The sequence below is a fragment of the Trematomus bernacchii genome, unplaced genomic scaffold (genome assembly GCF_902827165.1).
Source record: "Trematomus bernacchii unplaced genomic scaffold, fTreBer1.1, whole genome shotgun sequence".
Taxonomy (NCBI): Eukaryota; Metazoa; Chordata; class Actinopteri; order Perciformes; family Nototheniidae; genus Trematomus; species Trematomus bernacchii.
The window spans coordinates 19,344,321-19,358,339 of NW_022988050.1; the positions used below are offsets into that span (position 1 = coordinate 19,344,321).

Consider the following 14,019-nt stretch of genomic DNA (forward strand, 5'->3'; position numbering starts at 1 on the left):
GTCAGAAGAGCTTTATTTAACAGCTGGTCTTATGTCTGTGACCCCTCCTGTTGTTCATTGATAAGCCTGAAACATGCACTTGTCAAGGTTCAGAGGCACATTTTGCAAATATGGCAGTAGCCATCGATCATCTTAAGATAAGATAAGATAAGATATACTTTATTGATCCCAAGTTGGGAAATGGTTTTGTTACAGCAGCATGTACTACTTTGTTCTACTCCACCACAATTCAGAGGTTAACCTGGTATTTTTACTCCACTACATTTATTTTAGTTAATTTGCAGATTCTGATTAATGTTGTGAAATATAAACAACCCTTAAATCAGACTTTAGTTACACCTGAGTCAAATTCAGGGAAGGTGATTGTCAAGTGCCAAAATAAACTATGCAATATATTAGACGTTAAGTACTTTGTCAGACTTCATATTTATCTGTGGATAACCCCAACGTTTTTTTCTTATTCAAAAGAAGACCTTAACTTAAAGTATTCTTTAATGTTTAAATAAAGCCTTATTAGTTTGTCTGTTTTGCACATCCTCCTATTAATATCTTTGGACGTCCTCCACTAGCTGTTTTATTGTAGAGATCACTACAGTATCTTCTTGATATTTTCTATTCTATATTTCTATCATTGACCTTCTACTTTCCCCCTATTTTGTATGTAGGCTACTCTTAATATTTAAATGTTTTCATCAAATATAACTTATTCAATAACAAAATTAAATAACGTGCTTTAACCACTAGGCGGTGCGGGTTAAAAAACGGTCAAGTTTACAGTGTTAACACAATAAATTATACTTTATGAAGATGTTACAAATAACACACAGCATACAATGCCATAATAACTTTGTATTATTAGTGTAGGACACTTGTGTATGTATAACATCTGAAGATGTGTAGTTTTATTCATGTTTTCACATAATTTTACAGGATATTGCTATATTATTTCACATATTGTAGTTCTACGCATTAATATCTGAGGTATATCCATCATTTAATGGTAAGCTATTGAAATTGTGATTCCATAGATGTGTCTCCCATCACCCAAAACCCCTGACTATTCTCTCAACTCAGTATTTACATTCTTTAATTCAAAGAAAATCAGTAATATCTTTAAAAATAAAAAGTCCTTTTCTATCAGCTGTGCACCGTTATGGTGTAAATATAACCTATCTATAAATTGGATCAAATATAAAAGTCAGCCGAATTACTGTTGATACTGCAAGGAGACGTATTGTGTGAAGAGACATTTAAGATGTTGTTTAATTGCTGATATATTTATGATCCACGTCACGTATTCAGTTTCGGTGGCAGTTCTTCCAGTTTGTCCAAAGGTCTTCTAATCAGGGCTCTATAAATAGAGAACTACGGCAGATGTGTAATATTTAATGCAGCCGAACCGTGTATTTACAATGCCGTTATGTGATGACTTCCTGACTCGGAATAAAGTATTTTTCTTTTTTTTTTAAATGTTTTCGGATTTCACATCGCATAAACACCATATCCCAACGTGCATTGCGGCTAAAACATCCAATCACCGAGCTTCAACGATAGCTGAGGATTATGGGTAGTTCGATGTTTTAGCCTATCAAAACCTCTGAAAAAAGAAATGTGTCTCTCAGAATCGAAAGGGAAAAATCTATGGGAAAAACACAAAAGCAGTGTACAGTACACAATTTAAACCAATTAATGTTTTGTAATTAACAAGGATAAACTGATGTGTTTTATTGGAAAAATCTAATCAAAAAGCATTTTAATAGCCAAACTATTCTACAATTTAGGATTTTCCAGAGAGGGTTATTTGTGAATATTTGACCCTCCGGAGCGTTTGCCACTAGAGGTGCTAAACTTTCAAACTTGACTATACAGTAGGTCGTAATAAGCTGCTGAACAATCGACCTATTTGGTCATATGAGTTGGAGGACTTGTTGTCCAGATAGCATTCCAACTACACTGTCCTTTCTCTCTTAACACATCTTGTTTACATTCAGTGCATCAGTTGTGTCCAATTCCATAGAACACTAATTGTTTACCTATGATAAAGAAAAGAAAGCCTTAGAAGTCATTAGGGTTAAGTGAGGCAACATATCTACATGTGGTTACAAAATGTCAGAAGGATTAATTTTGCTCCCACTTAGCACTTTTAAATATATATATATATATACTGTAATAAGTTCCTCCTCTCAAGAGCAGACCTATGTGTTATTAATGCCCGGAGGAAGGCAGTGAATCCTGTGTATGTAGAGATCACGTTGCTGGGTGCTGTCCATATTTATTATCAGGTGAAAATAGTGAGTTAATTTGCTGCCTCCACACAATAACTCATCAATGACAAAGGAGTAGTGGGAGCCAGGACCACACTTGAAGGTAGAGCTTTCCTTTTAAGTCAAAAGGGAATAGCTGGGACATTTCCAGCACTCTTTTGTTAAAGAGATGTTTAATCTCAATGAGACCTATCCTGGTTGAATAAAGGTTAAATAAAAAGATATTTAGACGAAATCGACCAAACATTACACTGGTAACAAGTTATTCAAAGTCTTCTAGGGTTCCTCAAGGGTTTTGGAAATGCTACCCTTTGTATTTGTAAACACTAGAATCAGAATCTAAGTTATAGAAGGGGCATCTTAAAGGTGGACTGACAGCTGGGTGAAGCTGTGAAATGTCGACCCCCATTACCTAGATTTGGATTCAGAAGACAGAACTTTAAAGTCCTTCCCATTAACTTCATCAATCGGAGGACACAAGTTTTACGGTGGTGCGGTATGACACATTTGTGAGAAGCTTAGCCTGTATTAATCTCAGGACGCTTTTAACTTTTTGAGTTTCTTGGTTGCTTCCTAATGCAGTTTCCAATGATTAAGAGTGCATTGAGTACACATATTAAAGCATTCTTCATGTAGAAAACGCTATCAACAAGTGCTGAAGAACAAATCTGATGCACTTCCTTACGTTTTCCAAAGGATATTATAGTGTCAGTCTTTGCCAGAGAGAAAGTGAGTGGAACTTTTATAGCACAACCACACAGGGATTGACACCCAGCCAGGTCTTTTGGAACACAGAGAACCGGAGAACATGCTGGCATCAAATGATATATCCTATAAAGACCTTTTGGAACCATCAACTTTCTGTTAGAAGAGATGCACTTCCTGTTGGCCTCAACAGCGGTTCGAACAGTTGCCTCTGAACCAGTGGACATAATGGATGTAATGGCTAAGGAGTAATGGCTGAAAACACTTTATAGTGTCTCTGAAAAAAAATCCAATGTGGTTGGAGAGTTGACAAAAACAGTTCGGTAGCATAAAAGAAAGTATCTCCTCCCTTGTGTAATTGTTTTAACATTTTCTAGTCATTTTTCTAGTCAACCGCTTTTGTTTCTTGAACCCCTCCTCACGTTTTTGAAAATGTTTTGCTGTGTACTGACATCTCAGCATTAAACCTAGTACATTGTCAAAGTAACTGATACAGCCAATAGCTGGAGTTTCAAAAATACAACCCAAATTGTAATAAACTGTTTTTCTGTATGTTAAACATTGCGGTTACAAATCACAAAAGATCCAAATCTTTTTTTAAAGGCAATTCAAAATATTCTGACAGTCATTGCAGATATATTTGCTGTAAGAATAAAGTGCAATCTTTCTACTTGTCCATATCACTAAGTGTGATTAAACTGGTGCGTATGTCTCTTTACAAGTTCATTAAGTAAGAATTTCGAATTGAGGCTGCAGTTAAAGTTCAATACCACTAATCAGGGAGAATGAAACATTTAACATAAATCCCTTCACAGAGGCAGTAATTCATGATAGCAGAGACGATTCTTCAGCTCTCACTCTCTGCCTGCTTTAGGCTCATTGACAAGATAGATGAGGCTTTGCGCTTTAGAGTTTGGAGGCATGTTTTAACTCGTATGGGCTTTTTGAGTGAGCTGCATCTCCAGGCCCAGTCTGAGACACAGACAGGGCCTCATGAGCGAGCTGCATCCTGGGGCTCAGAGCCAAAGATTCACGGCTGAATGATGCCGTGGAGAGTGTGATTGTATGGCACTTATCTGCTTTTCCACAGGGCCAAGTGCACCCTACAGCAAACACAGCCGCGCACACACACATCTCACACTCCATTGTGTGTGGAGACTTCCATCTGCTGATTCAATTAGGTTCAGATTTTTCTGTAAATGCATGTGCAGCAGAGTCTGGAATGCTAGAAGGAACAGTATCGTGGGACATTCTTATGTAATAAGATGTAATATAATGTAGTAGAATGTAATCAAAATGCGTTCAGTGTTGCATCTACAGTAATGTTAAAAGAAAATACTGTGTGCAAACCAAGATTCTTATGGCCTAGAAAATTGCATAAATAAGGGTGTCAGAGTTAAGCAAGGGGCTCCTCCCAGGTATGCACACAGTGAAACATCCTACAGTTGGGAAATTAATGAAGTCAGGAGTCAAGATAGTGTGATCGCGTCGAATATTTTGGAGAAAAATGGGATGAGGAACATAGTCATCCCCCTAATGTCAACCAATGCAAACAAGTGTTAAAAAAAAAAAACCCAAGCACAACCATTGTTAAATCAGTACGACTTCACAGTCTTCTGAAGAAGTAAAGTTCTACTGCATCAAGCTCTGATTGCCTCAAACAAATGATTATAAACTTGTTAAGACTGTAATAGCTATCAAATATTAGCGAAGTTAAGGTGTTTGTGTAGAGGTTCCCTACGCGCTTGAAATTGTCGTATAGCAGTGCACTCAAAGTCCAAATTATTTCAACTTTGAACTTGATTGCCCTGACCTTTCAACATGCAACCAATCAAGTGACAGGTGTATGTAGCTGCACAAGCTAGCACAGGAGGTAACCCTAGAAAAGGAACATAACTAGCTATTTGACCTTGTGACTCTGCACCCAAACATTGTGGTGAGCAAAGAGCAAATGACGTATCATGTGAATGCAGGTTTACCCTACAGCTGCCTTCATGTGACAAGCACTGAAACGGCTCTGTGCTGACGTTGCCATGGAGAGGGCGGTGCAAACAGATTAAACCAAAGCATTACCTGGCGTCTTGCAGCGCTTGAAATGTACCCAGAGGTAACAAAACGAAATGTAACTAGGTGTTTTCACAGCTGGACTTTTCGCCCAAGCTTGCAGGGAGCAAAGACCTAATTGTGTTTCATGTGAAAGCAGCTTAACCCTAACCCTTTTTATCCTACAACAGGAAATCATATGTATGTATGATGAGGACTGCTATCTGTGGTTTGATGTCCTGTTAACCAAACCTCCCTGACTGTAACTCCAGCTTTATTTCTCATGTCTAACCAGCCTGACGTCTCTGGCCTCTGCTTCTGGATCTGTAGCTCTTTCCTGACCTGCAGCTCTCTCATCTGTGCTTTGTGTCTCTTTTCTCCTCTCTTCTTTTCCACATTTGTTATATCATTTCATTTCTGGACTCCGCTTCCTTCTGTCGCTTGATTTCCAACCCCCCTCCTGACCACTGCAGGGCTTTGGGTTTGTAACATTTGAAACGAGTGCAGATGCTGACCGTGCGCGGGAGAAACTAAATGGTACAATCGTAGAGGGACGCAAAATAGAGGTGCCTTCCTTTTCCTGTCACTTCTTACCTCCCCCCCCCCCCCTTTTCTTTTTAACTCTTCCCCAGACTCTTTCTTTCCTTTCTCTGCCTGCCTGACGTTTCCTGCAATTCCCCCTCTTTTCCCTCTCTTCCTCCGCTCCTTTCTTTCCTCTCTCCTGCCTGCTGCACCTTGAACGCTGCATGCTGAACCCTGATCCGTAAGTGTGTGTGACAAAGAGAAAGACAGACCTATTCAGTGTGTGTGAGTGTGTTATTTTCTTTTACTCAAATGGTGAATTCTACTTTGCTCATGATGGATTTGTGTTTGTCGCTGTGGCATGTGCATGAGATCACAAAGGGTTTTGATTTGAGTCAGAACATAAACTCTTTCAAAATGCCAATCAGTGATCTGCCAGTGAGTCTTACACTTTACTAAGGTTACTAAGAAGTTTTATTGAAGTCCATTTAGAGTTCCATGTTGATGTCACCATCCTCTTGTTGGGTCTGTTTTATGTTTTCCATTGTAACGTATCACCTAGGAACATTCATTAGCCCACATGCAGCGTCCTAGCCTCTTAAAAATGTAATTCAAACAGTTATTGACTCTGTTATCCTGTGCAATGAGTGGATATTATATTGTAAGAGCAGTACTGTTGGAAACATTACAAATCCTGACATAATGACATTTAGTAACTGCGAAAACAATGTGATTATCATTTTCCCCTATGTTAATGGAAATGTAATATGGACAGCAAACATATTTTCTGTAGCAAAATGTACAACGTAATCTATAATATCCAAACTCCTTGCAGTTCAACCTGCAAGGGGGTCAGGTGTAAACCCCTATTGGGAAATGATTAGCAAAATAAACGATGCCCTAGCTGTGTGTGTAATGTTTAATATGGCTTGTTTGCTATCTTAATTAGCCAGCACCGAGGTACATGACATATTAAATTACACAACAGTGGCTGTACATAAAACATCACACTGTAAAATGTTGCAGTCCTCACTGTTTTGTGGCCTTGCACATTAACCTCACAGTTATTTTAGGGCAATTACAAAAATAAAAATGTAAATCTTGTGGAACTTTTCTGGGTTTTACAAACTGCAATGTCTATGTGTATTCATACTTCAATGTTTGTCTTATTTATTTTGTATGATGTTGTTGAAAGGGGTATTCACAACATCACATCTTTGATACACTGCATGTAGCATCACTTGCTGAAATGATCAAAAAAGAAGCATGGCATGACAAGTTGTGTGGATTATCGTGGAATATCAACAATGTGTGCACAGTTGATGTCTCCTGTGTGTGTGCGTGTGTGCAGTATGTGTGTGTGTGAGTTGGTATTTATCACTATTTGGGGACACCAATCTGTTAACACAATCACGGCATAGGGACATGTGTGTTTTTCTGTTTGTTTCTGTGCGTGTGCGTGTGTGTGTGTGTGCGTGTGCGTGTGCGTGTGCGTGTGTGTTTGTGTGTGTGTGTGTGTGTGTGTGTGTGTGTGTGTGTGTGTGTGTGTGTGTGTGTGTGTGCTCTCACACTAACTGCTGTCTGTGTGCTGACAGGTCAACAATGCCACAGCCAGAGTAATGACCAACAAAAAAGTGGCAAACCCTTATACAAACGGTAAGACTTGCGCCTTTATTTTAATTGTCTCTTTCCTTTTATTTCTCCCACTTTTATGGCTTCTTCTCTTACTCGTAGTTTCCCTTTATTTTCTTCACTCTGTCGTTTTTTTTCTCCATCATTGTATTCCACTGCCAGTGTCGGACCTGGCTACATTACAGAGCAACAGATTTGATGGTTGTATGAAAGAAGTAAATCATTATGATCAAATTCTACCCATTGAGCCAGGAAACAAAAAGCTGTAAATGGAAGATAGATTGCTCATTCTGCCTTCATACACACAGAGTTATCACACGTTTGATTCATGGCATCAATATTTGTCAGAGAGGTAGTCGATTTGGTTTGAAATATCACGCAAATAGCAAAGTGAAATCTTTTCCTACTCGGCAGGGATAATAAGGAATAGGAAATACAGGGAATAGAGCCAATAAAAAAGAGCCAGGAGTCGGGAAAGAGAAGGCTCTTTAGAGTTTCTCTCCTCCAGCTCTCTCACGGAACGTCATTCATGTGGATGGAATGAAAGAGTGGAGTGGGGAGAGGGATAAACGTAATAGATGTTGAAGAGCAAGAGAAGCAAAAAAGAAGAGGGGCTGGACCAACACAGGAATGAATTAAATGGCCAGACATGTCAGCAGCTCCACACACACACACACACACACACACACACCACACACACACACACACACACACACACACACACACACACACACACACACACACACACACACACACACACACACACACACACACACACACACATACACACACACATACACACACACACACACACACACACACACAGAGAGAGATGGACGTACACTTCCATCTTGTTTGAGGGTGCAGAGAAAGGGAGAATGGGCCCTAAAGGGTTTTTCATTCGTCACTTTCATTAGGCCCAGAGTAAGATTACACGCAAAAAAAATCTAACACAAACTCAAGCATATTTCCTCCCAGTTCATCTCTCTGTTTCTCAGTTCTAGTCAATCTGCTTTATTGGCTCTAGCAGTGTTGAGCAAACTGTTGCCAAACCGGAAATACAACAAGTAAAAAAAAAACACACATTTGAATGACATGTAAGATAAAATAATGATAACCACAGCGGGACAAACAAGAAAAAGAATAGAAGACCCCAGTTGCTTCCAGATTTTTAAACAAGATGACACCATATCTTAAGATTCGCTCTGCCATCTTTTGTTATTCTTTGCCATTGCTAAAATTGTGCTTCCGTTGTCACTTCCCCAGTACATACCTTTAACCACTAAAGGAAGACACTAATGTATTATATTTATAATAAGATATAACTAGCAATATGTGATTAAATGCTCCGTTAGATAAACGTATTGAGAATGAAAAATAGAACTATGGGCAGAGCTTTTGAAAGTATATAAACATTATCCTTTGTTACAGTCAAGGTTTTTTAACAAAAGTGCTGCATTATTAAATGCATGATGGACTAGCCAATCATCAGAGACACCCACATCTGTCTTGTGACATTTTGTGTCTCGATGTGACTTTCATTTTATTAAAACCTTACAAAGTGTACACTGGTGTACCCAACAGTTGATACTACTCCTAAGTGTTAAATATTTAATAGTAACTGCAATCATAAAACTTCCATCAGGCAATAGTTATGCAAAATCGTATCTTGAAATGCAGCATTTTGATGCAACATTTTGAAGAGATAGCATCTATCCATCACGGGCTATTCAAACTCCTCAGAGGGTACATGTTTTGTGAATTATTAACAATAAGTGAAACAAAAGAAACAGATTAAGAAACTCACAATGCAATGCCCTGTTGGATGGACAAATACTCAAGTAAAGGCTATAATTCCTTCCTAAAAGGGAAAATATAATAGTATAGTAACTCTGTTTAGAAGGTTTGTGTAGGAACACAGGCATGTACAGTTTTCTAACATGGTGTGTCTCCTGCAGGCTGGAAGCTGAATCCAGTGGTCGGAGCGATGTACGGTCCTGAGTTCTATGCAGGTAAAGAATCACACAGTTCTGAAAAGAAGAATGCATTGCAAAACAAAACAGTATTGTACTATAGAATCCTTCTACTGCTCCGATCTTATACCCTCCCCTTCATTTTTCATGAAGTTATTTCCTTCCCTATGTATTGCTATGTGTGTGTAGGTGTGTGTGTGTGTGTGCACAGTTTGAAGTGGCAGCTTGGTTTCATTTGGTAGAAGTGCTGAGACTGTCCGCTCGCCGTAACTGCTCGACTTTTTGCTCATTAGTCTGAAAACTGTTCGTTCCCAGACAGGTTTACAGCACTCCTCTAAATAACCAGCGCGACAAAGAGAGGCCATCCATCTCTTTTATTTCTCCTTCCCTCTCTCCCTGCTTCTCTGCCTCCGTCCCTCCATCCCACCATATATCCCGCCATCCAGCCAACCAAACAGCCACCTCAGACGACCTCCAAGCCCTCCATCACACTGCTCCACGCTCCACTGCCCCCATTCATCGTGTGTGTGTGTGTGTGTGTGTGTGTGTGTGTGTGTGTGTGTGTGTGTGTGTGTGTGTGTGTGTGTGTGTGTGTGTGTGTGTGTGTGTGTGTGTGTGTGTGTGTGTGTGTGTGTGTGTGTGTGTGTGTGTGTGTGTGTGTGTGTGTGTGTGTGTGTAAGTTGGAATACAAATACATGTATAGTCACACATTAAGATTACATGTCTATAAAGTGCATTCAAGTTTAATACTTGGCATATCATTTTTTCCTTCCTTCTTTCCTTTCAACATAAGTTATTAATAATCACTCAGTCATGCTAGCTTTAAAACATTTTACAAATACACCTTCAACATTTGAGCCAGTTGAGCGCTAAAGTGTCTGAAAATAACACAATTAAAAAATATGTTTGAAATAGTTTCAAAAATATTCTTCATACCCATTTTACTTATATTTGCATTTGTCATTTACTTGTAATCAGCATTGATGTTTTGCACTGGTCAAATGCTGAGAAAGCTAACACTTTTTTGGGTGGGAGGGCAGGGGGTTTCAATAATTATTTTAACTCTCAAAAGTTACAAGATTTCCCCAAAAATATAAGACCAAACAGCAAAACACAATTGTCATACAGGTAGAGAATGCTTCCTTCTTTTTATCAGTATTATTTTGGTAAAATGTCCAAACAATTATGATTTCAGGTATAAACAGTTTCTGTGCAGCTGTATTTTTCCATGGCAATATTGAACAAGGCAACTAACTAGTCCTTTTTAAAAGCATCAATCAAAGTGTGCCAACCATATGCCACCCTTTCTCCAGGAGGAGGGATAAAGGATGGAAAAGTAGGAAAACTACACAACAGAAAATAGGAAAACTCATCCATGCCTGTATTATTCTTTTTGTACATCCCTTCTTCTTATTACACTCATTCACCCGTACACATGCAGTACAGTATCTCTCTCATCCCTGTCTCTCCCCTCCACCATATGAAACGTGAAAAATCCCCACCTGTAAGTGAAAGTGCGTGGGATTTCTTCTGGAATAATTATGAGTGCATTTAATCTAGTTTGGGGAGGGAGTAAAGCAGGATGTAAAGGGGGACGTAAGAGCGATTAATCACCCTTCATCAGACGGCTTTCCCAGCACCCATCAGCTGAATCGGCCCCCATAAATCCAGCCCGCTGACAGTGCACTCCATCTCCATTGCCGGGTGCGGCTACAGGTTTATTGTGCGCAAATCCCATTCAGAAGAATGACGGATGACCTCCACATGCATACACACCCATGCTCACACACTCAAGAATACCCGTATGTAGGAACACATGCAATCATTTAGGAGTGGATGGACAGTCTGTCTGATATCACCAAATAACCACACTCAGATAGCTACACACTTCAACATATGGATACTATGAGTTCTCAGGTAAAATATGAAGCTGTCTGTATCCAAAATAATAACCGGTAAATCCTGAGGCCAACTAAAATTAGTATTATGAAATCAGGAATACTTAATGCGTCCAATAGCGGGGACATTTACATTGTTACAGCAAAGGGGGCAGTGCAGGTAAATGACAAAATGTAAGTACACTTTTATATTAAATAAAGAAACAAGCACATATGGATGAATGAAACATTTATTAAGTAGAAAAAATAAGTAGCAGCATTGTAAAAGTAACCAACATATACAAGTAATTAAGTAGCTGCCAGATATAACAGTAGTAAAAAGTGAATATTGCACAGGTTATTTTACAGTATTTACAATAACTAACAGTCTTAAGTAGTGCAAAAGATTAGCAGCCAGTAATACAAATATTAAGTTGTAAACTAGTACAAATGATATGCTATCATTAAATAAAGGGGCCTATAGAACTGTGGGACAGTGACATTACAAAGCTTAATGCATAATGACCTCCTATTTAGTTCAAATATAATTTTAAAGTCCATCCATCCATCCATCTTCTCCCGCTTAAACGTGGTCGGGTCGCGGAGGTAGCAGTTCCAGCAGAGAGCCCCAAAGGTTCCTTTCCCTGGCCACATCAACCAGCTCTGACTGGGGGATCCCAAGGCGCTCCCAGGCCAGCGAAGATATATAATCCCTCCACCTGGTCCTAGGTCTACCCCTTGGTCTCTTCCCAGCTGGACGTGCCTGGAACACCTCCCGAGGGAGGCGCCCAGGTGCCATCCTAATACATACCTTACCTTTCGACGCGAAGGAGGAGCGGTTCAACTCTGAGTCCCTCCCACGACTACGCCTCGAAATCCTAACCATGAATATTACAAACAGGATTGGTGACAAAGCGCACCCTGGCGGAGGCCAACCCTCACCGGAAATGGGTCCAATTTACTGCCGAGGACCCGGACACAGCTCTCGCTTTGGGAGTACAGAGATTGGATGGCCCTGAGTAGAGACCCCCTCACCCCATACTCCTGCAGCACCTCCCACAGTAACTCCCTGGGAACCCGGTCATGCGCCTTCTCCAAATCTACAGATACAGACTGGATAAGCGTACTCCCAGGCCCCCTCCAGGATCCTTGCGAGAGTAAAAAGCTGATCCGTCGTTCCACGACCAGGACGGAATCCGCATTGTTCCTCCTCAATCTGAGGTTCGACAATCGGCCTGACCCTCCTTTCAAGTACCTTAGAGTAAACTTCCCCCGGGGAGGCTGACTAGTGTGATGCCTCTATAATTGGCACACACCCTCTGATCCCCCTTTTTGAAAAGGGGAACCACCACCCCGGTCTGCCACTACTTCGGGACTGTTTCCGACTTCCACGCAACGTTGATGAGACGTGTCAACCATGACAGTCCCTCAACACCCAGAGCCTTCAGCATTTCTTGGCGGATCTCATCCACCCCCGGGGCTTTGCCACTGTGGAGTTGTTTGACTACCTCAGTGACCTCCCCCCGGGAGATTGGTGTTGATCCCCCGTCGTACTCCAGCTCTGCCTCTACCATAGAGGGCGGAGTTGTCGGGTTCAGGAGTTTCTCAAAGTGTTCCTTCCAACGCCCTAACACTCCATCAGTTGAGGTCAACAGCGTCCCATCCTTACTGTACACAGCTTGGATGGTTCCCTGCTTCCCCCTCCTGAGGTGTCGGACAGTTTTCCAGAACAACTTTGGTGCCGCCCGAAAGTCCTTTTCCATGGCTTCTCCGAACTTGTCCCACACCCGCTGCTTTGCCCCGGCCACGGCTGAGGCTGCTGCCCTTCGGGCCTGTCGGTACCTTGCAACTGCCTCGGGAGTCTCCCGGGATAACAAATCCCTGAAGGCCTCCTTCTTCAGTCGGACGGCTTCCCTGACCACCGGTGTCCACCAGGAGGTTTGAGGGTTACCGCCCCTTGAGGCACCTAAGACCTTGAGACCACAGCTCCCCACCGCGGCTTCGGCAATAGAGGCTTTGAACACCGCCCACTCTGGTTCAATGTCCCCAGCCTCCACAGGGATGCCCCGAAAAGCTCCGCCGGAGGTGTGAGTTGAAGGCCTCCTGAACTTGGGCCTCCTCCAGATGTTCCCAGTTCACCCGCACTACACGTTTGGGCTTACCAGGTCTCTCCAGAGGCTTCCCCCGCCACTCGACCCAACTCACCACCAGATGGTGAGCAGTTGACAACTCCGCCCCTCTCTTTACCCTAGTGTCCAAAACATACGGCCTCAGGTCCGATGATACGATAACAAAATCGATCACGGACCTTCTGCCTAGGGTGCTCTGGTACCACGTAAACTTATGAGCATCCTTATGTTCGAACATGGTGTTTGTTATAGCCAATCCATGACTAGCACAGAAGTCCAGTAACAAACCACCACTCCGGTTCAGATCAGGGGGGCCGTTCCTCCCAATCACGCCCCTCCAAGTGTCTCCATCATTGCCCACATGTGCGTTGAAGTCTCCCAGCAAGATTAAAGAGTCCCCTTCAGGACCCCATACAGGACTCTTTCCAGGGTCTCCAAGAAGGCAGAATACTCTGAACTGCTGTTTAGTGCATAAGCACACACAACAGTCAGAGTTTCCCCCCCCATAACCCGCAGGCATAGGGAGGCGACCCTATCCACTGGGGTAAACTCCAACAAAGAAGCACCCAACCGGGGGCTTGTGAGTATCCCCACACCCGCCCGGCGCCTCACACCTTGGGCAACTCCGGAGAAGAATTGAGTCCAGAGAAGTAAGGTTCCAGAGCCGACGCTGTGCGTAGAGGTGAGCCCAACCAGATCCAACTGGTAACGCTCCACCTCCCGCACAAGCTCCGCTTCCGTCGCCCGGGTCTGGTCCGTCGAGACCCTCTGTTTCACTGCCACCGTTCTGGCAGCGCACCCGACCCCATCGCTGTTTCCCGTAGGTGGTGGGCCCGCGGGACGGAGAAGCAGAGGTGTTGCCCATGTTGCCTTT

At 42.0% G+C, this 14,019-nt stretch overlaps 1 protein-coding gene across 1 annotated transcript in view; it reads left to right on the plus strand.

The window, feature by feature from the left end:
* The window catches only part of LOC117473849 (RNA binding protein fox-1 homolog 3-like), a 191,617-nt gene that overhangs the window by 148,465 nt on the left and 29,133 nt on the right, over positions 1-14,019 (plus strand). The window contains exons 6-8 of the mRNA XM_034119777.1: positions 5,486-5,578; positions 7,130-7,190; positions 9,125-9,178. Of these exons, the coding sequence (XP_033975668.1) occupies positions 5,486-5,578; positions 7,130-7,190; positions 9,125-9,178 (208 nt within the window). The remainder of the gene's footprint in view (positions 1-5,485; positions 5,579-7,129; positions 7,191-9,124; positions 9,179-14,019) is intronic.